The 27,297-nt window shown below is 37.2% G+C and overlaps 1 protein-coding gene across 2 annotated transcripts in view; it reads left to right on the top strand.

Moving 5' to 3' along the window:
* THSD7B (thrombospondin type 1 domain containing 7B) overlaps positions 1–27,297 on the top strand; it is a 1,176,114-nt gene that overhangs the window by 1,043,232 nt on the left and 105,585 nt on the right. For both annotated transcript variants that reach the window (XM_082395801.1, XM_082395802.1), the window contains one exon: positions 26,651–26,784. In XM_082395801.1, the coding sequence (XP_082251927.1) occupies positions 26,651–26,784 (134 nt within the window). The remainder of the gene's footprint in view (positions 1–26,650; positions 26,785–27,297) is intronic.

Genomic DNA, 27,297 nt, shown 5'->3' with positions numbered 1-27,297 from the left:
AGCCCAGTCTACTAGGGGAGTATAGGCATTCTGTCTCACAGCAGTAAGGCCTGACCTGGTGAGGTACATACCCTGCTTTCCTCTGACAACAGCACTGGACTGTACAGTATTTACATTGCTTGGGTTCCGAAGATCAGTAAAGCAGTCTTATCAGAGTATAATGTTTTCTACAATGAATGATGGCATTTAGGCAAGAGCCCGTTAGGCACTGAGCCCAAGAAAATCTTCTGTCACGGATGCCCTTGCCATATCACTCTGTTGGAAAACCTATGGGTATGATTCAAGTAAACAGTGATTGACTACACAGGCAGGCCCCCAGACTAAGAACTTTTAGTGTGATACACAGGCAGGCCCCCAGACTAAGAACTTTTAGTGTGAAATTCAGTTCTTAAGCACTTCTCACTTAATGAAAAACTTTGTGAAAGCTTATGTTCATATCTGAGTTTCTGCAGTAGAGTTTTTTAAGCAATAAAATTACATGGAAATTCATATAATTACACCTATAATTAGCTAATAATTGTCATAATTAACCAAAGACTCACTTGGGAGGGTACAACTGACCAGTTACACCTGCAGTCAGCTAATTTCAGGTGCAATTATATCTGCATGCAATTTTGTACCCCTGCAGTTAAGTGTAAGGGCTAAAGGTGCACGTAAGAAAAAGAAGCCTATGTGACTATTTCCCCTCAGTGCTTGTGTGCTTTCTGCCACTACCTAGGATCTTATGCTTAATTTAGCATTATTTTAAATTCTCAGTAGGTAAAGTGTCTTCCTGGAGTGACATGGAGACTTTGGGTGAGTTGTGGTATTTTGCTCACAGAATATCAAGTAGTGCTTTCTTGAGCCCTAATCTAGGGCAAAGAAATGAGCCCTAATCTGGGGCTCAGAGCCAAATAGAGATGATTAAACTTCTATAAAGTAAACAGAGGGAGTGTATTTGACAGAGCAAGGTGTACTTGAAAGGAAGAACTCATTTTAATTGTATTTTTGGAGTTGAATTTTCAAGACGTGAGTTTAGAAGCTCTGATTTACCAAGTTAATTGTTTAGCATAATATTGAGAACACAGTAGGTGTCAATAAATGTTTGGTGAATGCAATTACTTTAGGACCATTTTGAATCTGCATCTTGGGGTATCATTAGAACCATCTTGATCAAATGTATTTTGCTAGTTTCTCTGCATATCAAATGCCAGTAAAGGATGTTTTTCTAAACAGATGAAGCTATTACTGACTTAGCGTCTAAAAGAGCAATTCTTAGATCTTTGCTATTACTAATCACTGAAGAAACTACAGATAATCTAATTATAGAAAAGGCAAAACTTTTAGATTAAGGAAAAAATAGAATTATTCTAGATTATTCTGATTCTATTTGTTTTACAACTTAATGAATTCCTATAAAACACATTTAATTTAGATTTAATTTGATGAGATCACAGCCTTTGGGGAAAAATTAACATCTCAGAGGTAAGATTTTCTTATTAGAGAGTGCAAGAAATTAAATGCTTTGCTATAAACAATTGAACTGCTTGGTTATGGAATTTACACTAAATACATTTTTCATATCCTTCAGAGTTTGTCTCCAGATACAGAGTATGGCTGGCTTTTTCCTTGTATCCTCGTTTCTGTTTCTTATTCTGACTCTGCTCTTATCTGCAGGGTTTTATGATCTCACTTCTGGTTTCTCTTTTAATGATGAGTGATTTAGAAATTGTATAATAACTGATCATGATGAAAACAAGTCCATAAACTTGTTAGTGACTGTAGGAATAAAATCACAGTCATTAGGACAAATAAGTTTTATGACAAATAATGAATCAAAATAGTGGATAAGCCATGAGTTTGATATTAAAAATTTAATTCATACATCTTAAAATATTTGGGTTAGAAAAATGGGGCAGTAAGTATCTGACCCACACATTGTTTGCTCAGATAAGATAGATATAGGTATATGGTATAGATATCTGGTGTATCTATGGCATATATCTATATATATATACATATCTAGGTAATATTGAATATATCTTATATAATAGACACAATACATAATATTTATATATAAATACATAGTGATACAGAAATGCATAGTGAAATAGCATATTTTTAACAATGTAGCTTAGAAATATTGGATGAAGAAGACAAAATACATTTGTTTTATTTTAACTCAGGAAATTGCTCTGTATATAAATGACTCCCTATTGCTAATTTAGTTTCTTCAGAATTCATTATTCCTAACTCATTCCTTTAGTATTGGGAATGTTCCAATTCCCTATAACATGACTGTCCAAAATTTTGTCTCATAGAAAATAAGTAAAATACAGAGTAAAACCTGTTATTCCTACACTGGTTAAACCTACCTCTCCTCTCTATGTGCACATGAATAAAAACTCCTCTGTCATGTTACTTTATAGCTATCAGACTTAACTTAATCCACTAACTCTATTACCCATCCTTCATCTCAACTCCCTACTTTAAAAAAAAGATCCTTGCTATACTGATAGATAGCAAGAAGTTAAGCAAAGCTGTGGGAGCATTAGTTGTTGTTGTTATTGTTTTGGATTTTGCCTTGTTGGTTTTGGATCTCCCATTCCAACAAAGGCTTTGTTTAGTGACTTAGTCCAGTGATATGCAAAGCAGCATATTTCAAATGTTATGTAAATAGCTCTCTGCAAAAGAAGAAAGTAATGATTCCCTAGAGAGATTAATATATTTGTCTTAATGTAATCATAGCATGCATGCCCTTAGCTTTGGCTGCCACTGGGCTTTCTAGGTTATTGAGATTTCAGCAAGTTGCATCTGATTAAAGGACTCTTAGACCCAGCAATTTGCCTCTGATAATGTTGTTTGTTTGACTGCCTGATTGGTTCTCTTATTAGATGGAATCACAGTGAAAACTTTGACTAAACACTTGATTTGTCAGCTCCAATCTTAACTTTCTCTCTCCAATATCACTCTTGTTTACTCAAATATTTTAAAAGTGTATGTTAGGGCTTCCCTGATGGCACAGTGGTTAAGAATCCGCCTGCCAATACAGGGGACGCGGGTTCGAGCCCTGGGCCGGGAAGATCCCACATGTGGCGGAGCAGCTAAGCCCATGAGCCACAACTACCGAGCCTGCGCTCTAGAGCCCACGAGACACAACTGCTGAAGCCCGAGTGCCTAGAGCCCGTGCTCCACAACAAGAGAAGCCACTGCAATGAGAAGCCCGAGCACTGCAACGAAGAGTAGCCCCCGCTCGCCGCAACTAGAGAAAAGCCCGCGCGCAGCAATGAAGACCCCACGCAGCCATAAATAAATAATAAATAAGTAAATTTTTTTTAAGTGTATGTTAAATAACTCTGCCATGCACACATGTTCGCACATGTGCCCATGGGCATGTGCGTGCATGCACACACACACACACACACACACAGTTAACAGTGTTAGCAAAGGAGCTTGTTTTGTTCCAACTTTGATTTTCCACAGAGTTTGAAACACTGATTATTTTCCTAATCCTTCCATTTCCCCTTTTGCCTTTGATCCAGGTTTATTCCTCCATTTTTAGTTTCTGTACCATCAAATAGAAATAGTCATTTCTTTTTCTGCCTTCCTACCTATTTTTGGAGGATTTCAGAGGATTAATGAGAACCAGGGTTCTAACAGTACATCTATTTTTTAGAAGTCATTGTAGGCTATTAAATAGTGTGTAACAATCCCTTTTATGTGATTGTGGGTATAGAATGGCATATTACGACCAACTAGCAGTTGTACTCTTTGAAAAATAACATTGATGAGATTCCGGGACAATGCATTTTTTTTTCTCATTTCGTCTTTGAGGAGACAGCAAAAAACAGGTGCTCTAAGGAAAGAGGAAGCATGTTTGAGTTGTGTCTGTTGTTCAAGTTTTCTATCTTTAATTGAAAAATGTATATAATACCTAATTCATTCTTACCACCATCCACTAAATACCAAATAAATGCATAACTTCTGGGGAAATTTTATGTGCATGAAGGGTGGTGTGGCTGGAGTAAAATGAGCTAGAGGGAAAAAGTCGGAGATACTTTTAGGCAAATGGCAGGGTGGGGTCACTTAAAGCTCAGTGAGCCATGAGGAAGAGAACCACAGGTATGTTTCTAAGTGTGATAGGAGCCCTGCAGTGTTTTGTTTTGTTTTGTTTTAAATTAATAGCTACTTTATTTATTTATTTATTTATTTATTTATTTATTTATTTATTTATTTATTTATTTATTTATTTATTTATTTATTTATTTATTTATTTATTTATTTATTTATTTATTTATTTATTTATAGCTGTGTTGGGTCTTCGTTTCTGTGCGAGGGCTTTCTCCAGTTGCGGCAAGCGGGGGCCACTCCTCATCGCGGTGCGCGGGCCTCTCACTATCGCGGCCTCTCTTGTTGCGGAGCACAGGCTCCAGACACGCAGGCTCAGTAATTGTGGCTCACGGGCCCAGACGCTCCGCGGCACGTGGGATCTTCCCAGACCAGGGCTCGAACCCGTGTTCCCTGCATTAGCAGGCAGACTCTCAACCACTGCGCCACCAGGGAAGCCCCCCTGCAGTGTTTTGAGTAGTCAAGTGAATTGGTCTGAATTTGTCTAATGCATGTGCTATGGATCCCAGTCTCAAAACACACCTGGACTTCATCTAGGGAGATAGAACATATGTATAAAAAACCAAATCTGTGGAACTATCTGTTGAGCCTCAGGAAATTAGGGGAGTATGGAAGCCCAGGTTTGGGAAAATTTAAGGTAAGAGAAATTAAGACGTGAATTGATCTTAAAGAAAGAATAGTATTTAGACATGTGGAAATGGAGGCCCAGTAGGAAATGTTAAGCAGGGTCTATTTAAGCACCTATATTTATATGATAGTAGTATTTAAAGCAGAAATAGCAAAAAGCAGTTTGACTAAAGCCAAGGAGAAAAATGGAAGCTGCATATAGAAGTAAAGTGGTTGAAATATCTCAAAGACTTTTGAGCCAGGAGGATAGGGGATTAATCTTTATCCAAAATTTATATATTTTAACCAGAAATTAAATAATTATGGCACCCGGATTTTTTAAGGCAGAAAAAGGAAAAGTAATAAATGTAATTTCTGGAGAGCTTAGTTCTTCAAAGTACAGTCAGATTCCCATATCCAACATGTTTACCAGTGCTTTGGAAAGCTTCTTCAGTATGTATCCCGGGGAATAAAAAAAGAGGTACTTCTGAGTGCCTTTATTTATTGCCTTGTAGAAATTTAACCATCTATATCAAGGAAATTACCTACTATTATTCATGGAGAGAATTCTTGGCCTTTAATGTTAATAATATGTTTGTTTTTTTTACACATATTTGTACATATTTGCTCTAGAAGTGCAGTGAGCTGAAATTAAATAGTTTTAGAAATCCCTGAACCATGGAGCTATATACCTAGAACCCTATACCTAGAACTCTAAGTTCTGGACAGTCCAAAATGTGTAGGAGGTCTACACAAAAACAGGAGTGAAAGAGGCAATACACCCAAGTTTCCTGGTTCATTGATTTAAATCCATCTATGGGCAATAGTCATCAAGATTTGACAGTTATATTAAAAGAGCCCATAAATCACTTCCATAAGATGTGATACTAATGTGCAATAAAATAATGCTGTGAACATTGTTCATTGAGCACTTAACTCTGAGTTAATTATATCTAGCTATTATCGTGAAAACAGACATTTTCTCAGGTCAGAGATTTTCCTGAGCTTATCTTTAAGGACTTTTAATCCTCCTAATATCTCTACCTAAAGCCAAAGATATTCTTCTTTTGATTAACCTATATAATTTATAGCTGGCAAATGTATCAATTTTAATAATATTTTTGAAGTAGTGATAGTTAAGTCTGGCCTCCTGCTAAGTTTGTGAAGCCCTTTGGGTTCAGTGACTTCTAGGTGTAAACAATCATTAGTTATACATTGTGATGATGGTGGGTTGCTTTAAATGTGATTAGAATTCCCAAGATGCAGGTAAATGGATGTTTGATCAATTTACCCAACCTAGTTCCTGTGGAAATATTCTGTAAATTAAGATTTCCGATCTATTGCATAAAACAGTAAAACTTGAATTCAAATTGAACATGAATTTTTGATTTGGTTTATAATTTTTAGATATATCTAAATATTTATAATTTATATTGCCTTGGGACTACATTCATTCATTTACCTTTCCAAAATATTTTTGAAGTATCTACTCAATGCCAAGCACTGGATAAGTATTGAGAATACACTGATGAACAACAACAACCAAATGATACTAGCCCTGCCCTCAGGGAGCATACAGTCTATTTGTAGAGATGGCAGTAATTAGATAACCACTTAAGTAAATTAAAAATTATAATTGTGGTAAGATTGAGGAGTACAAATACATGGTGGGAGTGAGTAGGCAGTAGAACCAAGTGTCATGGAATCCATATTCTAAGATTTAGTCTGGTCTGTGTGTGCTATAACCTTCAAAAATAATAAGTCTTATGTATTTTTTCTTTTCTTTTCTTTTCTTTCTTTGCCATGATTAATAAGCTGTGGCTGTGATACTTGTGCTGCTACTTAGAGAGTTTGGGATAAGCTTCAGAGCTTTATTGTATTTCCTTAAGCCTTGGTCTTAGGAGTCAGCTGTCATAACCAGAGGACAGCTGGAGGAAATCTGCCCAACCTTCTCAGATCCACGTGTTCTTTATTTTTCCACACAATCATACATTTGATTTCCACTTAGAGGGGGTATTTTGCTTGAAAAATGGGAGGGAAACATTCACATTCAAGCTAAAGTGTAAGCCGTTAATTTTGAATAACCAGGGGAAAGAATTTCTACTTTTTTTCTATTTTGCATTATAATAGCAGCTCAACTAATGCATATATAATTTTCTTTCCCTTTTGCTTGTCATGCACTGCCAACATGGATTTCTACAAAGGCTCAGGTTGGTGTTGCAATCTGTTTTGATCTTTACTGTTTTCATTTAGTGAAAAGAAGCTTTGATGTTTTCTTTCACAAATCAGCTTTTTTTCTCTTTGTAAATCCTGATCAAAACATTGTTCACACATGGAAGAAAAAAATCCTCCCATAGGAGAGTTAGTTACGTATATGTTGCTGTTGAATGAATTCCTTTACATCAGCAAAGTGACTATTTCAGAAATCCAGAAAATGGATTTATATCTTCTTAAATTGGCCATGCCTGGCTTATTTTATGATATAAAGAAAACAGTGCTCTGAGATTTTAGAATCAGCAGAATATACCAGACTGAAAAGGTTTCTGATATTAACCTTCTACTTTCAGAGTAATATTAGATGGCATTGTGCATGATCTCTGTAGCTCCAGACTTAGTATTGAGAATTCCATACGTAGACTCCTATCAAGATGCTGATTCTAGGATCACCAAATTCTTAACAAATAGTCTTCAGAATATCAATAGCTTTCTCTCTCTCAATCTCTGTCTCTTCTTGTTTTTCAAAGGTGTTAATCTTTTTTGAAGATTACATCAATATCTCATATAAATCTCAGGTTCTTTACTTTTATAGTTTTAATAAATCCACATGCTATTTCTGTCCACCACAATTTTATTTGAAATATTGTTGGTCATATAATGAACAAAAACATCAGTAATAAAAAAAACAAAAATAACAAAAATAACAAAACATCAGTAATATTTTCAGAGGCTACCTGTGTAGTAGACTAAAGTGATGTTTATGATGCCTTAGGGACCAGGAGCTAAGTACAGCTAAAGTGAGTTTGTCAGTCACGGGAGAATCCAGATTTTTTTCATATGCAAAGTTTTACAAGGACTAAGGAAAAATAAAATGGCAAAGTAGTTTGGATTCCATGTATTGGGGAGGGTATAAAATGTGCAACTCCAGACCTACCCAGTCTTTTGTTGATTGGGGGCTAGGTAGCAAATCCAGACTTTTATGATGTCATAACTCCTGTTGTGGCTAAGCTTCGTCTAAATGCTCAGATGTCATGGGGATATAATATAAACCATGGGGAATATAGTCAATAATATTGTATTAACTTTGTATGGTGACTGATGGTAACTAGACTTATTGCTGTGGTTATTTAGAAATATATATAGATGTTGAATCACTATGTTGTACACCTGAAACTAGTATAATACTATATGCTAATTATATTTCAATTTTTAAAAAATGCTCAAAAGGAAAGGCTAGGGGATGAGATGTCCATAGGGGTTTTGAAAAACTGTGATGTATTCCTGGAAAGTAAAAGGCCATGCACAAGCATGGGGCAGTGCACATATTTAGGAAAGCCCTGGCAAAACCCTCTCTCCTCAGGCTAACCTTGAGTCTCTGTGCAAGCAGAAAGTGAGGACAAAGGTGAAGCTGTAAATAGCCTAGCTGAGTGTTGAATGTGTGCCCCAACACATAGAGCCCCTCAGCAAAGACTAGAAGATTTATTGGTGCCAGCCATTAAAGGGAATTTCTGTCAGACAGAAACATCATTAGACATGACAAACAGCTCAGACTTCTCATAATTACTTCAAAAAAGTTACTAAACAAACAAACAGTAGCAGTAATAAATAGCAACGTCAACAAACACTAGAGAGAGGGGGAAATCTGGTCTCCAGAGTTGACATATTATGTTATTTTAAGTGTTCAGTTTTCAGCAAAAAATATGAGACATGAAAAGGAAAAAGTATGGTCCATACATAGCAAGCAGGCAATAGAAACTGTTTCTGAGGAAGCTGAGAAGTTGGTCTTATTAGACGAAGATTTTGAATTGGTTATTTTAATTAAACATATTTAAGGAACTAAAGGAAGGTACAAGCATGATGTCAAACTAAGTAGAGAATATCAATAACAAACTAGAAATTATAAGGAAGAATCAAATAGATAATCTGAAGGTTAAAAGTACAAAAACTGAAATTAAAAAATTAACTAGAGGGACCGAACAGTATATCTGGGCAGCCGGAAAAAAAGAATCATTTAATTGGAAGATACGTCAATTGAGATTATCCAGTCTGAAGAAAAGAAAAATAAAATAATGAAGGGAAATGTATAGAGCCTCAGAAATCTGTGAGACATTAACAAGCATACAGACATATGCATGATGGGAGTCCCAGGGCAAGAGGAAAGATGAAACAGAAAGAATTTTTAAAGAAATAAGGGTCAAAACTTCCTAAACTTGATGAAAAAAAACATTAATCTACACATTCAAAAACTCAACAAACTCCAGGTAGGATGAAGTCAAAGAGATCTACACATAGATACATCATAATAAAAACTGTCAAACACAAAGAGAATCTTGAAACAACAAGAGAGAAGTGACTCATCATATTCACGTGATCATCAATATCAGGATTAACAGCTAAGTTCTCATCAGATACCATTAAGGCCAGAAGGCAGTGGGAAGACATATTCAACATTTTGGAGGGGAAGAAAAGATTCAACCAGGAATTCTATATCCAGTAAAATCATTCTTCAAAAATGAAGGAAAACTTTAAAAACTCCCAAATAAACTAAAGCAGAAAGAATTCATTGCTAGCAGACTGGCCCTACATAGAATGCTAAAGGGAGTACTTCATGTCACAATGAAAGGACACTAGACAGTAATTCAAATCTACATGAAGAAATAGAGTACTGGTAAAGGTAGAGGAAAACTATATAAGTACAAAACACTGTAGCCAATAATATTGGAATATACATTTTTCTCAATTACACATGGAACATTCTTCAGGATAGGCTTATGTTAGGGCATATAACAGTCTCAGTAAATTTAAGTGGATTGAAATCATACAAAGTGTGCAAGGGGATCAGAATAGCCAAAACGATCTTTGAACAAATTTTGAGAACTCTTCACATTTTCAAAACTTACTACAAAGCTACAATAATTAACAGTATATTGTATTATATATAAGGACAGGCCTGTAGATCAATGGAATAGAACCAAGAATCTGGAAATAAACCATACATTTATGGTAGTTGATTTTTTTTTTTTGGTGGGGGGGAAGTCCCTAAAGTTTTATAGCTATCACTTCAGAATGTTTTATCGCAGTTACTGATATTTATATTCAGGACATATTTAAGTGTGTATATATTTTTTATCATGGATGTTATATATTTTTCTGTGACTATTTTTTCATTCAACAGTATACCTTGGACATTTTTTATGCCAGAAAATACGGATCTGTCACATCTTTTAAAATAATCATATTGTATACTAAACATGTACCATGATATGATAGTTGATTTTTGATGAAGATGTTGCATGTGTCCTATTGCTGCTATAAGAAATTACCACAAATTTAGTGATAAAATTTAAAACATAAATTATCTTACAGTGCAGGAGGTGGAAAGTCCAAAATAAGTCTCACAGGTGTCAGCAGGACTAGTTCCTTCTGGAAGCTCCAAGGGATATTCTGTTTCTTTCCTCTTCCAGTTTCTAGAGGCTGCTGGTATTCATGGCTACATCAGTCTAACCTCTGCTTCATTTTCATATCACCCTCTGTATCGGATCATTCTGTGATTCTCTGATAAGGACCCTTTTAATTACATCTTGACCACCTCATAATCCAGGATTATTTCTCTATCACAAGATACTTAACCATATCTGCAGAGTGCCTTTTGCCATATAAAGTAACTTTCACTAGCCTCAGGGACTAGGTCATGGTGAAACTATTGTTCAGCGTAACACAGATGTCAGTGCAATTTAATGAAGAGAAAAGAGTCTTTTCAACAAATGGTGCTTCGACAACTGGATATCCACATGCAGAGAATGAGTCTATACTACTCTCACAGCATATACAAAAATCAACTCAAAATAGATCAAAGACCAAATGTAAGAGCTAAAACTATAAAACTCTTAAAAGAAAACACCAGTATAAATCTTCGTAATCTTAGATCAGGCAGTGGATACCTGAAGTTCAAGCAACCAAAGGGAAAAAAAGGTAATTTGGATTTCAACAAAATTAAAAACTTGTGCAATTCAAAGGACGTAATCAAGAAAGTGCAAACACAACCCACAGAGCGGGAGAAAATATCTGGAAATCATATATTTTATAATGATATAGTATCCAGGATATATAAAGAAATCTTATGACTCAAAAATAAGAAGACAAACAACCTAATTAATCGATGGGCACAGGACTTGAATAGACATTTCTCCAAAGAAGATATACAAATGACCAGTAAGCACATAAAAAGATGCTCAAATGCTGAACATCAGTATTCATTAGGGAAGTACAAAATGAAACCGCAATGAGATGGCACTTCACACCAACTAAGATGCCTATAATAAAAAAACTGATAATATTTTCTCCCATTCTGGGGGTTGTCTTTTCGTCTTGTTTATGGTTTCCTTTACTGTGCAAAAGCTTTTAAGTTTCATTAGGTCCCATTTGTTTATTTTTTATTTTACTTCCATTACTCTAGGAGGTGGGTCAAAAAAGATCTTGCTGTGATTTATGTCATAGAGTCTTCTGCCTATGTTTTCCCCTAAGAGTTTTATAGTGTCTGGCCTTACAAAACAAAACAAAACAAAAAACTGACAATAATAAGTGTTGACAAGAATGTAGAGAGAGTAATTGTAACCCTCATTCATTGTTGGTGGAAATGTAAAATGTTGTAGCTATTTTGGGAAACTCATGGCCAGTCCCTCAGAAAGGCAAACGTAGTTTCCACATGACACAGCAGTTCCACTCCTAGGTAAATAACCAAGAGAACTGAAAATATATATCCACACAGATACTTGTACACAAATGTCCATAGCAGCATTATTCATAAGAACCAAAAGATGGAAACAACATAAATGTTAATCAACTTGAAGAATGGATAAACAAATCTGGTATATCCATAAAATTGAATGTTATTCATTCATAAACAATAATGAAATACTTATTCATGCTATGACATGGATGAACTTTGAAAAAATTATGCTAAGTCAAAGTAAAAAGACACAAAAGGCCATGTATTATGATTTCATTTATATGAAATGTCCAAATAGGCCAATCCATATAGAGGCAAAAAGCAGATGAGTGGTTGGTGCCAGGGGGACGGGGAAGGAGAGAATGGGTAGTGACTGCTAACAGATAAAAGGTTTCTTTCTGAGGTGAATAAAATATTATAAAGTTAGAGGTAATGATGATGGTTGCACAACTTTGTAAATATATTAAAAACTGAACTATATACTTTAAAAGAGTGAATTTTATGGGATATAAATTATATATCATTTTTTTAATAAAGAAGGAAAGTAGTAGGTGGCAAGCCAAATTTGACCCATGGACATAATTTTCCAACACCAACACAAGAGAAAAGAATTTGTGTCCTCTTTGTCCAGTGTCTAAGGAGATTCTGGGTTTTACATAGTAGAAAATCAGTAAAGGTCTGGTGAATTAAAGCATTAGCAAAGAAGTAAGTACAAGAGGTCTGCTTGCAACTGTTAAAAGCTCCAACTGTTAAAAGATCCTTAACTGTTGTTATCACATGACATTTATCTTTAAAGAAGAATAATTTTCATGATATTCATACTCTTTTCTTTCTATTCCTAATCAATACCTTAATCTCTACCTTGTATGTAGTAACTGATCCCTAAATTGTTAATAGTTTTAAATTAAAACTTTCAGCATAGGGCACTTTTTATGTCTCAGCTATAAAATTAAAGACTTTTCCTTTTTAGAAGGAATCATTTCGTGCTCAAGAGAAATGTCAAAAATTGATGTGACTGTGGAATTGTAAATAGTCTTTTGTATCTTTATCAGAAATAATGATATGTCTAGAATGATCCAGGTTGTTTTGCTGGCTTAGCTGTTACTGATTGGGCATCTCTTTTTCTCTTTAAGGTATTAGGTGATGTGGAGGATGAGGAAGGATAAAAATCCAAGACATTTGTCTCTTTCAATCTGTCACATCTCCCAAGTTTTGAGGGTGCAGTGTTAATAACTATTCAAAGTTAATTAGGTTAATGTAGATGAGAGTGCAGGTGTATTTTTGATGAAGAAAATAATGCAGTTGGAATAGATGATCATACAGTTTATTTCCAGCTCCAAAATTTCTTCAACTCCATGCCTCAGTGCTAATCTTACTCATAACAAACATTACTTCTTATAGTGAACTCTCTCAAACTTTCTAAAGCTCATATACTATTACTGTACTTCTCTTGAGAATAAGTATTAATGTCAGGTTATGAAGAGAAAAGCTAGACCCCAAGAGACCCTTAAGTGAGCTGCCAGGAATCAATGGCAGAACCTGAATCATAACCCCTTTCTCATGGCTCTCTTCATACTCCTCTGCTCACTAGACCACAGATAATCTTTAACACAGTATAAAGGATCACGTCACCCATCACTGAAATGAAGCCACCCCCGCAGAAGAACTCATTATCAACTCAATAGGATCCAACCAAGGAATCCAATAATGGAGGACAGGAATCCAATCCAAGTAAAGTACTTGATGCCGCCCATCTCCTAAATTACTCTACGGATGCCATGTCATCAATCCAAAGCAGTGTGGTTCCTGCTAAGGAAGACTATTTTAACAGACCTACACACACACACACCAAGTGAGATGCCAGCTCAGATCTAGAACCATAAGCCCTATACTTCCTAGCATTCAGTTCAACATGCATTTATCGTGAGCCTGTTATGGGCCCTGCACATGTCAGATGCTAAGTGCAACATAAGAGATGTGCAAGAGATGGTCCCTGCCTTCAGAGAGATCCAGTGGTCACTGTGAGTCTGGCTCCCTCATGCCAGCAGGGTCTGCTTTTAGTTAGCAGACATGGTGAGTCCTGGACGCCTCGAAAATTACCTGCCTTCAGGGAAAGAAAAAGTCAGTCCTTTTAGGAGCTTGTATTTTTCATAATTAATTCAAGGCATCCATGATTGGGATGGGGAAGTGGGGTTACACTGTCCAATTACTATCATCTATATTCAGAGAAATCAAAAATGAAATCAGAGATGAGAGAATTTTGAAATAATAAAATCTAAGAAATATAAATCTCTGAATTCATTTGGATATCTGCTTTGAAATGTTGGGACCAGAGTACAGTTATAAGCAATCAGATTTGAATAATTGATACATAATAGTAATGTCCCTGTAAAGTTAATTACAAAGAGGGCACAACTTTTAACTCCAGGTCATACCAGCATCGTGGTTTGGTCTATGTACATTTTTTAGGAACATGCTTAGGAGAATATTTCTGTAGTCATTTGTTCATATTTATACCAATATATATCTATTGAGCACAGAGTATAACCCAGTGACACAGTGTATAAGTTCTCTTATTTGGGGGGTGGAGGTGGAGGAAGGATTGTTTATAGAAAATATGGTATCTGAAAATCTTAGTTCTCAGTTAATATCTCAGAAAAGCTGTCACTGGTTGCACACATGCTATGTATTCATGTTTTAGTTCTTTATCGAGTCCAGGTTTGTAGAAAATTGCCCACTTTATGTAAATGGGTTAATTGATCATCCTGTAACACATTTTAAGAACTTCTTTGTCAAGTTTTTCAAATAACTTGTGTTTTGCAAGTACCCAGGAATAGGCTTACCATTTATGTTGTATATAGTGATATTTGCTTGTTAGACATGACTTCTACTTTACCATCAGCTGTCTTTCCTTTGGTCAAAACAAAATTTACTAAAATGGAGGTCAGGAACAGGTCTGCCTTAAACTAGCATTTTCCTTCAGCAATCATCTTCTGGTTTTATCTTGTGAAAGGCCTAAAAGGTCTGTATTAGTCTTTGTCTCTTCTTCACTTTCTGCCTCAGAGGAAGACTCTTTCCAACAAAATACTCTTTCTTCTGTAAAGAAGCAGCTTTCAATTAGTCCCTAATAAGAGTCTCCAACTGATGAAATTAGGGTGGAAATCAGAGCCAAGATCGCAATTTATCACCATGTAAGTGAATGGCAGGGATTCCATTAGCCAATCAATCTTGCCTCTCATTTCTGCAAAGGTCAGGCTGTGCCATCCTTGGTTATAAAACATCACTTGTGGCTCTGTTTCACTTTAACTTTGTCTTAGACACCTCAGGTTTGTTATGGAAGGACTCACACTAAGAGTTCATATTTTAAAAAGCCATTTTTTGCTGTGCCTGGCCTTGTATTTTAACTGGGAGAACTGTTAGGGCACAATGCAGCCTTAGAACTGCTTCCTCATGCATTTATCTACAGAAGAAAAAGACTACTTTGTGTGTGTGTGTGACGCATAATATCTTTGTGCAAAAAGTCTCTTTATTTATAATATTTTTTATTTTCTGTCTTTTTTGCCCCAAACTATATGAAAATAATAATTATCTGTTTTTTTCTTGGGTGAAAAATACACTGTTCTCCTTTCCTGCCTTTTGTGATAGCGGGAGCATTTAGAAATTAGCCAAATTAGGAATGAAGTTTGCAGACTGCAATTCTTATCTCTTTCCTTCTACTAGGCAGAATAAAGGCCATTTTTGATGGCTTCTTCTTTTGTTCTGTTCTCTCTAACTCCCTGATAGACTTTGGAGTAAGTGATAGATGAGAACCAATGCATTTTAAAGTAGGAAAGATTTGTTTGTTGCAGTGATTAAGAGATGGTAGCCTGGTGGGCCCAGAGTTCTCACTGCATGATAGGAAACATGTGAAAAGTCGTTTCTTGCCAGTTTGGGGCTTTCCTTTTGGACTTGGTCCTAGAAGCCAGTTTTATGCTTGCCTACTGTGAATATTGGGAAGTTCTGAGCAAACCTCCCAAAGACTAGATTGCTTTTCAGGTCACACGTGGTCTCCGATTTAGCCTAACTAAGCCAAGATAAGATGAAATAAGATGGTAAAAGTATTATGAAGAAGTTTTCTTGGCAAACATCCAAGTTTCTGCCGCTCTGCTCATTAGCAATACCCCCATGGAATTCAGGGCACTGGGGAAGCTGATGCCTTGTCTTCTTTCTTCCAATTCTGTTGGTAAAAAAGAGGAAACTTTAATGCGTCACTAGGTTCTAGAATATACTAATCTTAAATGAGTTCAAAAAGTAGCATTAAGGTTTTACTTGTCTCTTTCATTTTCACCACCAAATCTCGGTATCTCTTCTTCCCTGTCATGTTGGAAGCTTTGTGAAAATAGTAGATATAATGATTATTTTTTCATAACCGTAACCTCATATTGGGACCACTTCACCTTTCTCAGTTCTCTCGCACATTCCCATCTCATCTTCCTCACATTTAAGATGACTTACGTGTCCCAAACTTCATTTGGAATATCTCTCTTGATATAAATCTCAGAAGTTTTAGTGGCGCACGCCCATTATCTACCAATTAAATTCTACCTCATCAAATTTCCCATTTTCTTACCCCAGGTGGCTGCAGTCTTCAAGCTTCATCCTGTATGTATCAGGGCCTTGTGTATAGTTTATGAGAATTAGATGTAGATTTTGGTTGGTTTGTTTGCCTGATTGACAAATCTCTCATCTGAAGTAGGTCATAGTAGATTAATCCCAATTAGGACAACCCATCCTTGTCCATTTGTATCTGATAGTTCAGCCACACAAACATAGGATTTCTTTGCCTAAGGAATGTGCAACTTAAATCATACTGCTTCTTTACACAAATACATTTTTTATAACTCAAATTACATTGATTTCCTAGGCATGCTCCAATAGGTTTCTTACATTCGAGTGCAGAGACAGTTGCCTGTATCCTAGAGTAAGGATAGAGTGATGCTCTCAACTACTGAGAATGAGTGAGAACTATACAAGACTCTTTCCCAGCAAAGGAAGGTAACGGTTTTCCCCAAAGCCTTCACTTGTGTTGGACACTTAACATAATGAGTTTCAAGCCTCGGGCTTAAATCCCTTCTCCTCCCTTTCTTGATAAACCTCAAACAATACCATATACCTTTCTGACTTATCCTTTGGGCATCTGTTTGTGAGAACTGAGATCTGCTAATCTCTGCTTTAGCACTGCCTTATACCTATAACTTGTAAAAACTTTTGTTACCTGCCAGAAGCCAAAGTAGTCTCTGTTTCAGACTCTCTTTTGTATTGCAACAGAGGAAGAAAGTTTTCCTTTCTCACCTGACTTCTGGTGGTCATATTCTGGACCCAGACTTACTTTGTCTGTATCTGTCTCTCTATCTATCTAATCTGTGCACTAGACCCCTAGACAGCATCTTATAAATGGTAAGAGCAGAAAGGTTCTTTCACTGGTCAGGTTTCCATGGTGCAGTCCAGCCCCCTCTGAGACATGTAACTCTTTTTATGGTGGTAAGAACACATAACATAAGATAGCCCTACCCCCTTAACAGATTTTAAGTGTATAATACAGTATTGTTATCCATAGGCAGTACTGTACAGCAGATCTCCAGAACTTTTCATGTGAAATTTTATGCCCATTGATTAGCAGTTCCCTGTTTTTCCCTCCCTGCGGCCCCGGACAACCACCATCCTATTCTTTGCTTCAGTGCTTCAGTAAGTTTGACTATCTGATATACCTCATATATGTGTATTCATACAGTATTTATCCTTATGCGATTGGCTTATTTTACATAATATCCTCAAGATTCATCCATAACCTCTTTTCTGAAGGGTTACGTGTTCAGCTCTTCCAAAGTTTTCTGGAAGTATCGATCATAGCTGGCATGGGATTGCTTTTGGTTTTTTTGGGGTTTTTTTTTCCACTTCAGCTTGACTGATAACTGCAATCTGTTCTATGAAAATCCAAAGGGCCACCGTGACAGTAGTCCCTGATATACTGCGAGCAATCTACAAAATTCTGTCTGCTCTCATATCACAGCATGGCAGCGGGCAGCACCTCCCAGGGGACTGGAGAAGGCAATCCAGACTCTGGAGAGAGTTTCCCTCTCTCATTCTGTTGCTTATGATTGTTTACACTGCTGTGGTACAGAGAGTGGGCTTTATAGTTCAGCTTGCCCCAGGTTGCCTGTGTCAGTGTGCTCCGCCAGTTCTGTATCACATACCAGGCACAGAGGGATTCTGCTTAGTGCTCACGTGTGTGCACGCACACACACTTTACTGTAGAATATCCTGTGCTTCATGGGATCTGCGCAACGACAACTTTTGTTGCTGATGTCCCTTACCACGTAGTCCACCTTAAGACCATGGTTTATTTTTATAGTTGCTTAAATGTCACAAATAAGAAATGTAAATCTGCCAAAGGGGAAATATAATGCTATGCATTAAAAAAAACTAAGGCATTTCTGCTTATTCACCATTATAAATAATCTACATTACATCAGCACAGATTACTGAGCTTAACCATGGCCTTTTGGATGAGGGCTTTGTGGTTCTCCTCTTTTAAATACCCTCTGTAATGGGTGGCCTGTGTGTGACATCCTTGAATGGGAATGAAACATGGGGAAGGGGAAGAAGTACATCCATGGCTTGAGGCCACATTTACTCAATCTCAGTACCCAGCTCTCCCACCTCCCATCCCTCTGCCCCCTGCCATGGGGGGAGGAAAATAAGACTATGTGGATGGTAGAGACAGTCTAGCTGTGCATGGGTGTTGGTCTTGATAATGAGGACCCTGTGTTTAAAAGGCCAGCAGTGATATTCAGACCAGAGGGAAGGGGTTAAGTGTTACAGACCACTGGAAAATAAAAAGTAAAGAATCTGGAGGTTAGAACTTCTCAGGAAAATTTTATTTCAATATTCACTTTTAGAAAGAGGGCTACTCTGTATAACATCTTTTATCAAAATATAAACAATGTAGGGCATAGCCTCCTTTTCAATTTATTCTCTTCTTTACATGTAAAGGCAGTGGTTCCCTGAGTGTTTGATACTAGGACCTTGTGCTCTTAGTCAGCCTGGGTTGAGAAAATTCCTAATGAGTGATTTCAAATTCAGCAGTTCCTTCAAATGCAATTAAAACTTTAAAATCACATTCCCTGCCTTCATTTCACAAGTGGTGGGACTAACATTTATGAGATTATATTATTCGTTGAGACTACAGACAAGGTTTGGAACGAGAATGCATTCACGGGCCCCTTGCAACAATGCGACAGTTCTCCAGGTCTGCAAGCTTGTAAACCACTATTCTTAGGAGATAGGGAATGAAACTAGCATGGTCATTATTTTAATAAACTTCCTATTGGCTTTAAAGTTCAACACTTTATTTGTCAATAAATCTTGCAAATAAAACTCATTCAGCATTATTAAGTTCATTTTTAGATTTTTTTAACATCAAAATTGAAAAGAAAATATATAATGCATGTTTAAAACCAATGGTGAGGGCTTCCCAGGTGGCGCAGTGGTTAAGAATCCGCCTGCCAATGCAGGGAACACGGGTTCGAGCCCTGGTCCGGGAAGATCCTGCATGCCGCGGAGCAACTAAGCCCGTGCGCCACAGCTACTGAGCCTGCGCTCTAGAGCCCGCAAGCCACAACTACTGAGCCTGTGTGCCACAACTACTAAAGCCCATGTGCCTAGAGCCCATGCTCTGCAACAAAAGAAGCCACCACAATGAGAAGCCCCTGCTCACTGCAACGAAGGCCCAACGCAGCTAAAAAAAAAATAAAATAAATAAATCAAAAATAAATAAAACCAGTGGTGAATCTTACATACCAGGGATGATGGTAAGCTTCAGAGAATTCTCAGGAAGCTAAGGAGGTAGTGGGAAAACATCTGGGAAGAGGAGGTTAGCCAGGGCCTCAGACTTGAACGTCTGGGCTAAAACTGACAGTTACCCACACCCTATATTATGGGTCACCAGACTCCAGATCTCCAGAAAATCCTGACTCCAAGTGCTGCCCTTCTGAGCAACTCATAGCACAAAATGACAGGCATAATGATTTTCCCACAGATACCAATTTAAAACCATTCGTGGAATATTGTTTTAACCCATCATCTTCACACAAAGAGTTGCAACCATTCAAAAGACACAGGCCTAATCTTGCTTTAAATTTGCAAGTTTTCTGAGACATTTTTTTGGATTTTTGAAATTGTGAAAAGAGATTCCATACCCAAACACTAGGAATGAATTGCCTAGGCAATATTATTTTCTACATAAAGTAATATGCATCATTTACTATGTAGACATCTTTGAATATTCAGCTCTTGGTTTTCCTTTTTCAGTAATTTATAAATGTTAGCATTATCTTCATCATTGAAAAGATATTGACTGGCTCTCGAAGCATGGTGATGTGCTTGTACAAGCTAAACAGAGTCTGTGAACTCTTGGCGTCACCAGGGTGGGATTCTCAAATAATCTGTTTGAGCACCAGCCTCGTCATTTATAAGCCATAAATGACTAACTTAGCTTCTTCAAATTTCAGTTATTTTTACCTGTAAATAGGGATCACACCAACATTTTCTAACTCAAATGATTGTGCTGATCAAGACCTAAGACATGGAATGTCTTGTATAAGCCATAAAGATCCACAGAGTGTTATTGTGTTACCATTGATGACCAAGGACTAGTGATGGATGGGCTCATTGTAAAGCATGCGGCTGCAGTTGCATTAGGACTGAACTTTTTAGCATTGCATATACACACTACATTGTACACAAACAAATTATAAATGCATGATGAACAAAAATGGAACCAAAAGATTATTTGTGTAAATGTGATAATTTCCAACCAGTCAGACAAGTCGTAATGGAGGAGAGCATAACTTCACGGCTAATTGAATAAGAAAAGGGACAGAATTTGGTAAGTTGAAGGAAGGTGTAGCCTAGAGGACCCTTCTGAAAGGAAAGTGTAAGCCCTGGAAGAAGAAGAAAGTATAGACCAGCAGAAAAGGACTAGCAGGGAAGTTCTTTGAATTAAGAGATGAGAATCGTAGACCTAATCAGAGGCAAATTTGTGCAGTTTTGGCTGAGAACTCACAACCTTTTGCGGGAGAAGGAAGCCTGTAGTGCTTTACGGATCTTACCACTCCTAGAGACCATTTCCTCTCACATTCCAATGGGACAGACCCTGGCTCTGACTTGCAGGAATCTCTAGTCCCAATTGGACCTTTGAACTCATGTTCAAGTTCCAAGTAGCACAGTGCCCAGCATGGAGGTCTCAAGCCTGAAGTTTTCTATCTGGGTCTTGACTGGCAGCTTCACTGGAGCAAAAATTTATTCTATAGAAAATTGGAGGCCATGACTTCTCCTTTCTTTTTTTTTTTTTTAATTGTGGTTGTTGTTGGATTATTTGCTTTATTTGAGCCCTTGAACCCTAAGACTCTGATGTACAGTAATGATACCTGCTGAACCCCAATGAGACCCTGCTTCCAAGTTTATACCAGTCAGTCCATAGGTGGAGAGTAATTTCAGAAAACAGTCCTTAATTAAATTGATCACTTACAGTGAGCAAAGGCTTATTAAATAAATATTAAAAGACTGACTAAATGAATGAGTTTATGATATGACTCTGGAACTACAAAATTATAAAAACACAATTCCCTCCTTTATCAAAAATAAGGTGATATGTGCATAGGTTTATCTCTGGGCTTTCTATCCTGTTCCATTGATCTATATTTCTGTCTTTGTGCCAGTACCATACTGTCTTGATTACTGGAGCTTTGTAGTATAATCTGAAGTCAGGGAGCCTGATTCCTCCAGCTCTATTTTTCTTTCTCAAGATTGCTTTGGCTATTCGGGGTCTTTTGTGTTTCCATACAAATTGTAAAACTTTTTGTTCTATTTCTGTGAAGAATGCCATTGGTAGTTTGATAGGGATTGCATTGAATCTGTAGATTGCTTTGGGTAGTATAGTCATTTTCACAATGTTGGTTCTTCCAATCCAAGAACATGGTATATCTCTCCATCTATTTGTATCATCTTTAATTTCTTTCATCAGTGTCTTATAGTTTTCTGCATACAGGTCTTTTGTCTCCTTAGGTAGATTTATTCCTAGGTATTTTATTGTTTTTGTTGCAATGGTAAATGGGAGTGTTTCCTTAATTTTTCTTGGAAGGTGTGGAAACCTAAGTTGATGTTATAAAATTTTATTTCCTTGGGTCTGTAGCAATACACCCCTTCCCCCATCTGGTGTCATAGGGATGTGTTGCTGGTCCAGCTGCCCACTCTCTCTAATATACATCGATCAGGATTGCACACACGTACTGCAATCCATTGGTAGTGGCTGCCTGGCCTTTAGTGTAGGAAAACACGCTGAAAAAGAACAGTATATGTGACTAGTAATGTCTGCCATGGGCACAGGCATGAAGAATGAAATTAGAACACTCCCTAACACCATACACAAAAATAAACTCAAAATGGATTAAAGAACTAAATATAAAGCCAGACATTATGAAACTCTTAGAGGAAAACATAGGTAGAACACTCTATGACATAAATCACAGCAAGATCCTTTTTGACCCACCTCCTAGAGAAATGAAAATAAAAACAAAAATAAACAAATGGGACCTAATGAAACTTAAAAGCTTTTGCAAATCAAAACTACAATGAGGTATCACCTCACACCAGTCAGAATGGCCATCATCAAAAAATCTATGAACAATAAATGCTGGAAAGGGTATGGAGAAAAGGGAACCCTCTTGCTCTGTTGTTGAATGTAAATTGATACAGCCACTATGGAGAACAGTATGGAGGTTTCTTAAAAAATGAAAAATAGAACTACCATACGACCCAGCAATCCCACTACTGGGCATATACCCTAAGAAAACCATAATTCAAAAAGAGTCATGTACCACAATGTTCATTGCAGCTCTATTTACAATAGCCAGGACATGGAAGCAACCTAAGTGTCCATCAACAGATGAATGGATAAAGAAGATTTGGCACATATATACAATGGAATATTACTCAGCCATAAAGAGAAAGGAAATTGAGTTATTTGTAGTGAGGTGGATGGACCTAGAGTCTGTCATACAGAGTGAAGTAAGTCAGAAAGAGAAAAACAAATACCGTATGCTAACACATATATATGGAATCTAAAAAAAAATGGTTCTGAAGAACCTAGGAGCAAGACAGGAATAAAGACGCAGATGTAGAGAATGGACTTGAGGACATTGAGGGGAGGGGGAAGGGTAAGATGGGACGAAGTGAGAGAGTGGCATGAACTTATATATACTACCAAGTGTAAAATAGATAAATAGATAGATAGTGGGAAGCAGCTGCATAGCACAAGGAGATCAGCTCAGTGCTTTGTGACCACCTAGACAGGTGGGAGGGAGACGCAAGAGGGAGGAGATATGGGGATAGATATGTATATGTATAGCTGATTCACTTTGTTATAAAGCAGAAACTAACACACCACTGTAAAGCAATTATACTCCAATAAAGATGTTAAAAACATCTTTTAAAAAACACAATTCCCCAATAAAGAAGTAATAAATAGGACTCATTACCAGGAGAATGAAATGTTACTTCTCTCAGAGGATTTAGATTTTTCAGTGGCATTTCTTAGCATCGGTGGCCCTGTTAAACCCTGTTATTTTCTTCCTAGTTTGTGCCATTTAGAAATGATTTTCATTTAACTTTCCCATGGCTCATTTCTCTCCTTCAGAACATTTCCGCATGATTCCCTGATAAAGTCCATGCTTTAACACATTTCCATTATGAAACTATAATAAGCACCAACCGAATAGCAATATGAAATAGCCAGAACATAAAGGACTGACATGAGAAGAAATTGGGCATCTGGGTAGTAAATTTTTGTTCTTGAAGGCCTGCTGCCTTTTTGCCTCTTGTGGGTGTTTTTGATCCTCTAGGTAAGATTCCTTGCCTGATGAACAAGGTCTCTAAACAAACAGCTCTCACAATTCTTTAGGGACAGCCTTTCTTTCCCATAAGAAAAATCATCAGGCAGCACCTTTTGCTAATGTAATGATGGCTATTCTTCAGCAAAGCCCCATAATGGAAAGAAAAGGATTTCATTTTTGTTCCCTCTTATTGTCCTTTGAGCTTTGTAAAACACCCCTTATACATTCCATTTATGAGCCTGTTTTCTCTAGAAAATTAAGTGAGGGTCATTTAGCAATCTGTGCCCCTTCAAAAATTAGTTTCAATTCAACAAATACTGATGGGGCATCACCCCCTCCTCCGAATGTTTTACGAAGTGCAGACATCATAGAAGCATAGTCCCTGCCTTCCTAAGACTCACAAGTTTTGTTCAGGTACTCATATAAACAGACACTGATAGTCCGGGTCTGACTTTGGTTAAAACCAGAAGCGTATTTATGAGTAGAGGGTTCAAATTGTGTTTCTCTTGGCATATTCTTTCAGTATGATTTACAGTACAAAGGAGACATTAAGACTAAAGTTAGAAAAAAAGCTCAAGTAGATGAGAGAATAGGAGACACATAGAGAGGAGTCAAGGTGATGACTTCATTGAATGTGTTTGCTCCCCAAGCTCCACACAGTGTGGCCCTAGTTGCCACCACTGGCCCAGCCTTGCACATGGCACCTGACATTATAACCTGGCTACAGATCTGCTTAAAATTGAAACTCTCACTGAGTACCAAAGACATGCCAACTGGAGTCATAGGAAAGGCCTTGTGGAAGTGGTGGGATTCACTTGGACTTTGAATGAAGGTAGGGATTTGTCAGCCAGAAGTGACAGTATAAGCAATATTAAAATGGCAGACACATTGGGGAAAAAATCAGGTAAATCCATGTGATGGAGAATCTTCTTCAAGAGGTCCCGTTTTTACACCATTATTCAAGAAGGTGGGTCAACATCTCCCTACACAGACCTGCTCCCTGCCTTCCAATAGCTTGGCGATGAGGTTAGCGACTCTGCTACAGGTGTAGATCACTGGAGCATAGAGAATAAAAACAGTAAACCAATACATGACCGGGTGTTCAAATGTGTATATCAAAGGTACATGCAACTAAACAGTTTTTCATTTTCCATCTGACCTTGGGGCTTTATACGGGAGGGAGGGTGAAAGTGTAAGCTCTGCTTAGTATTGAGAGCTTTAGGAAAATAGATACATCTCAGAGTCTATCCTATCCATTTGCTCCCAGATTCATGCATGAGCTGTGGGAAAAATTACTTTTCTAATTAATTTCTTCATCTCCCCCATTTGTGCAAAGTGCTTTAGCAGACTTTCTTATATCTCATAAGAAAGCCAAAAAGCTTTCTTTAAATTGTCTGATACATATTGAAGAGTTTATAGAACAAACCTGTAAATTCAGTGAAAGCTTAATTTCCATGGTGAAGCTGGGTCAGCTAAACCCTCAACTGTCATCAGCTTAGTTCCCTGGTGTCTCTTAGATTTGGGTCACATCTTTTCATTTTTATAGATTCTTTTTTTCTCTTACCTCTGTGAGTTTTAGGGGGCAGACTTTTTTCCTTTCCAAGTTATTACTTCCTTATTCTAATGTAGGCACTGCTTCCGACCCTTTCATTCCATTCTTGTCAGCATTCACAGCATGAAATGTGATTCTTTTATTACTTAATTCCTTCCTTTCCTCACACCCATTTCCACTTCTATTTTCCTATCTCCTTTCATTTTGCCCTCACATATTTTGCACTTTGCGGTTTCGCTTACTGTTGTATGCTCTACATGAGAGAGCCAAATCGAACCCCACAGTTAAAAATAGTTTCTGACATTATTTGTGATTCCTAAGATGTAGTGTCGCCAATAACCTTTTCTCATCTGATTTCCATCTCACAAGCTGACAGTGCTGCAATCCTGTTTTCTGGTTATCCCATTACATAGTGCTTTCCCTTGCATTTAGTGGAAACTTGCAAGTAATGGTTCTGTTTGGATAGCACAGCCTAGTCATCATTTACAACTTTATGGAATTGGAAGGCAAGAGGAGGAAAGGCATGGGGCTTAAGTTCTTGTTTAAAAGGAAAAGCACTAATTAACTATTTTGGTAATAGGTTGAATCACTACTCATCAGCGTGCTACATTAGAGCCATCTTTGTGATCTAGAGTAACATATCATATGACACAACAATTTTTTTTCTTACCAAGGGAGAACGCTGTGTTCACTATTGAGGAGTAATGCCTTTTAAATTCAGTCTTGAAGAAGCAAACTCAATTGACCACCCAATGGTATAAAATTTCAGGAGAAAATCATCACAAATAAATGCATAGGAAGTAACCTAAGAATTCATGGGCTGTATTTATTGTTTCTACTATAAATCTATATTTATTCACAGTCAGTAATCATGCACAGCCTCTAACATGTGTGTGTTTGTCTTCTGTATGTGTGTGTCTGTGTGTTTTAGCTATGCTCTGAAAACATCCTACACATCGCTAAATTCATATAAAGCCGCAATGCCCAGAAGGCTAAATGATTGCCTATTAGCATTGATCATTTGGGGACATAAAAAGAAATTTCTAGTGCAAATAATACCACTTTCCTTTTGCATTCTAAGAACCTTATATTCAAGAGTAAATTTGCCTTACCTCTATTTGTGTCAATTGACATTGTAAAGTACATCTGAGAATACAGTATACCATATAATTGAGAGCTGGACCATCTTAATAGATGCTGTGTGAGCTCTTTGAGGAAATGAAAAGGTAACGGAATTCCTGTTCTTGGCGGTAGGTAACGACTGTCCTTTGTTCTCCTCTGCAAAGGCATGCCATCATATTCTAGTTGATTTCCCCTGTATGTTTCTTTAGGTAAGTCAGTAATTTCAGAGAAGCCAAATATATCTTGCTTTTTGGGAATGTAATTTGGCTATTGGGGCCAGAGTATAGTTCTTGGGTTCTGTTCAGCCGACTATACTAAAAGATAGGCTATTTTTCCATAACTCGGATAGTGCCACATAATTTTCTTTTCCTTTCCTGTTCTTGACAGGTACACGAGGCAGTCCCGTGTTACAGTGAGTGCAATCAGTATTCCTGGGTTGTAGAACACTGGTCTCCATGCAAAATCCACAATGAGCTGAGGTCCCTGCGCTGTGGAGGAGGAATGCAATCTAGGAAAATCAGGTGTGTGGAAATGGAGACACTGGGGAAATGTGGCAGTGGAATTTATATATTTTTATAAAAACAACAGTGTTGCTTATCCAAGTATGCTCTGATTTTCACACAATATCCTCTTGCTTTTGGTCATCTTTAAGTATCCCTGGAAGTACATGTGCCTTGAGCTGCCGTGTATATTGTGGGATTCCGTCTGCATTGCAGCCACAATCCTTAACATTTCCTGCAAGTGATATCAGTGCAGTGGAAAAACCAACTGCATAGAGCAGGCCCGCATCCCTGCAGGGATACATGACCATCACTGCTAACAAATTAGGTGATTCTGACTGTGATGCCATGTCTCTCCTTTGCTCTGTGTTAGTATAATTGATGGGCATTATCTTAATTTTGGATGTCAGTACAGTGAAAGGTCAATTTAAGGCCTTTAATAATTTCCACTATTAGCCTTGGAAACTAATATGAGAATACCTATGAACAGTAGTGATATATTTTAATATAAAAAGAACACAGCTCTGAAAGAAT

This window comes from Balaenoptera borealis (assembly GCF_965194805.1).
Source record: "Balaenoptera borealis genome assembly, chromosome: 6".
In the NCBI taxonomy this organism is placed as follows: Eukaryota; Metazoa; Chordata; class Mammalia; order Artiodactyla; family Balaenopteridae; genus Balaenoptera; species Balaenoptera borealis.
Note: the sequence above shows the minus strand (reverse complement) of the source record. Positions and strands in the feature narration are given on the sequence as shown.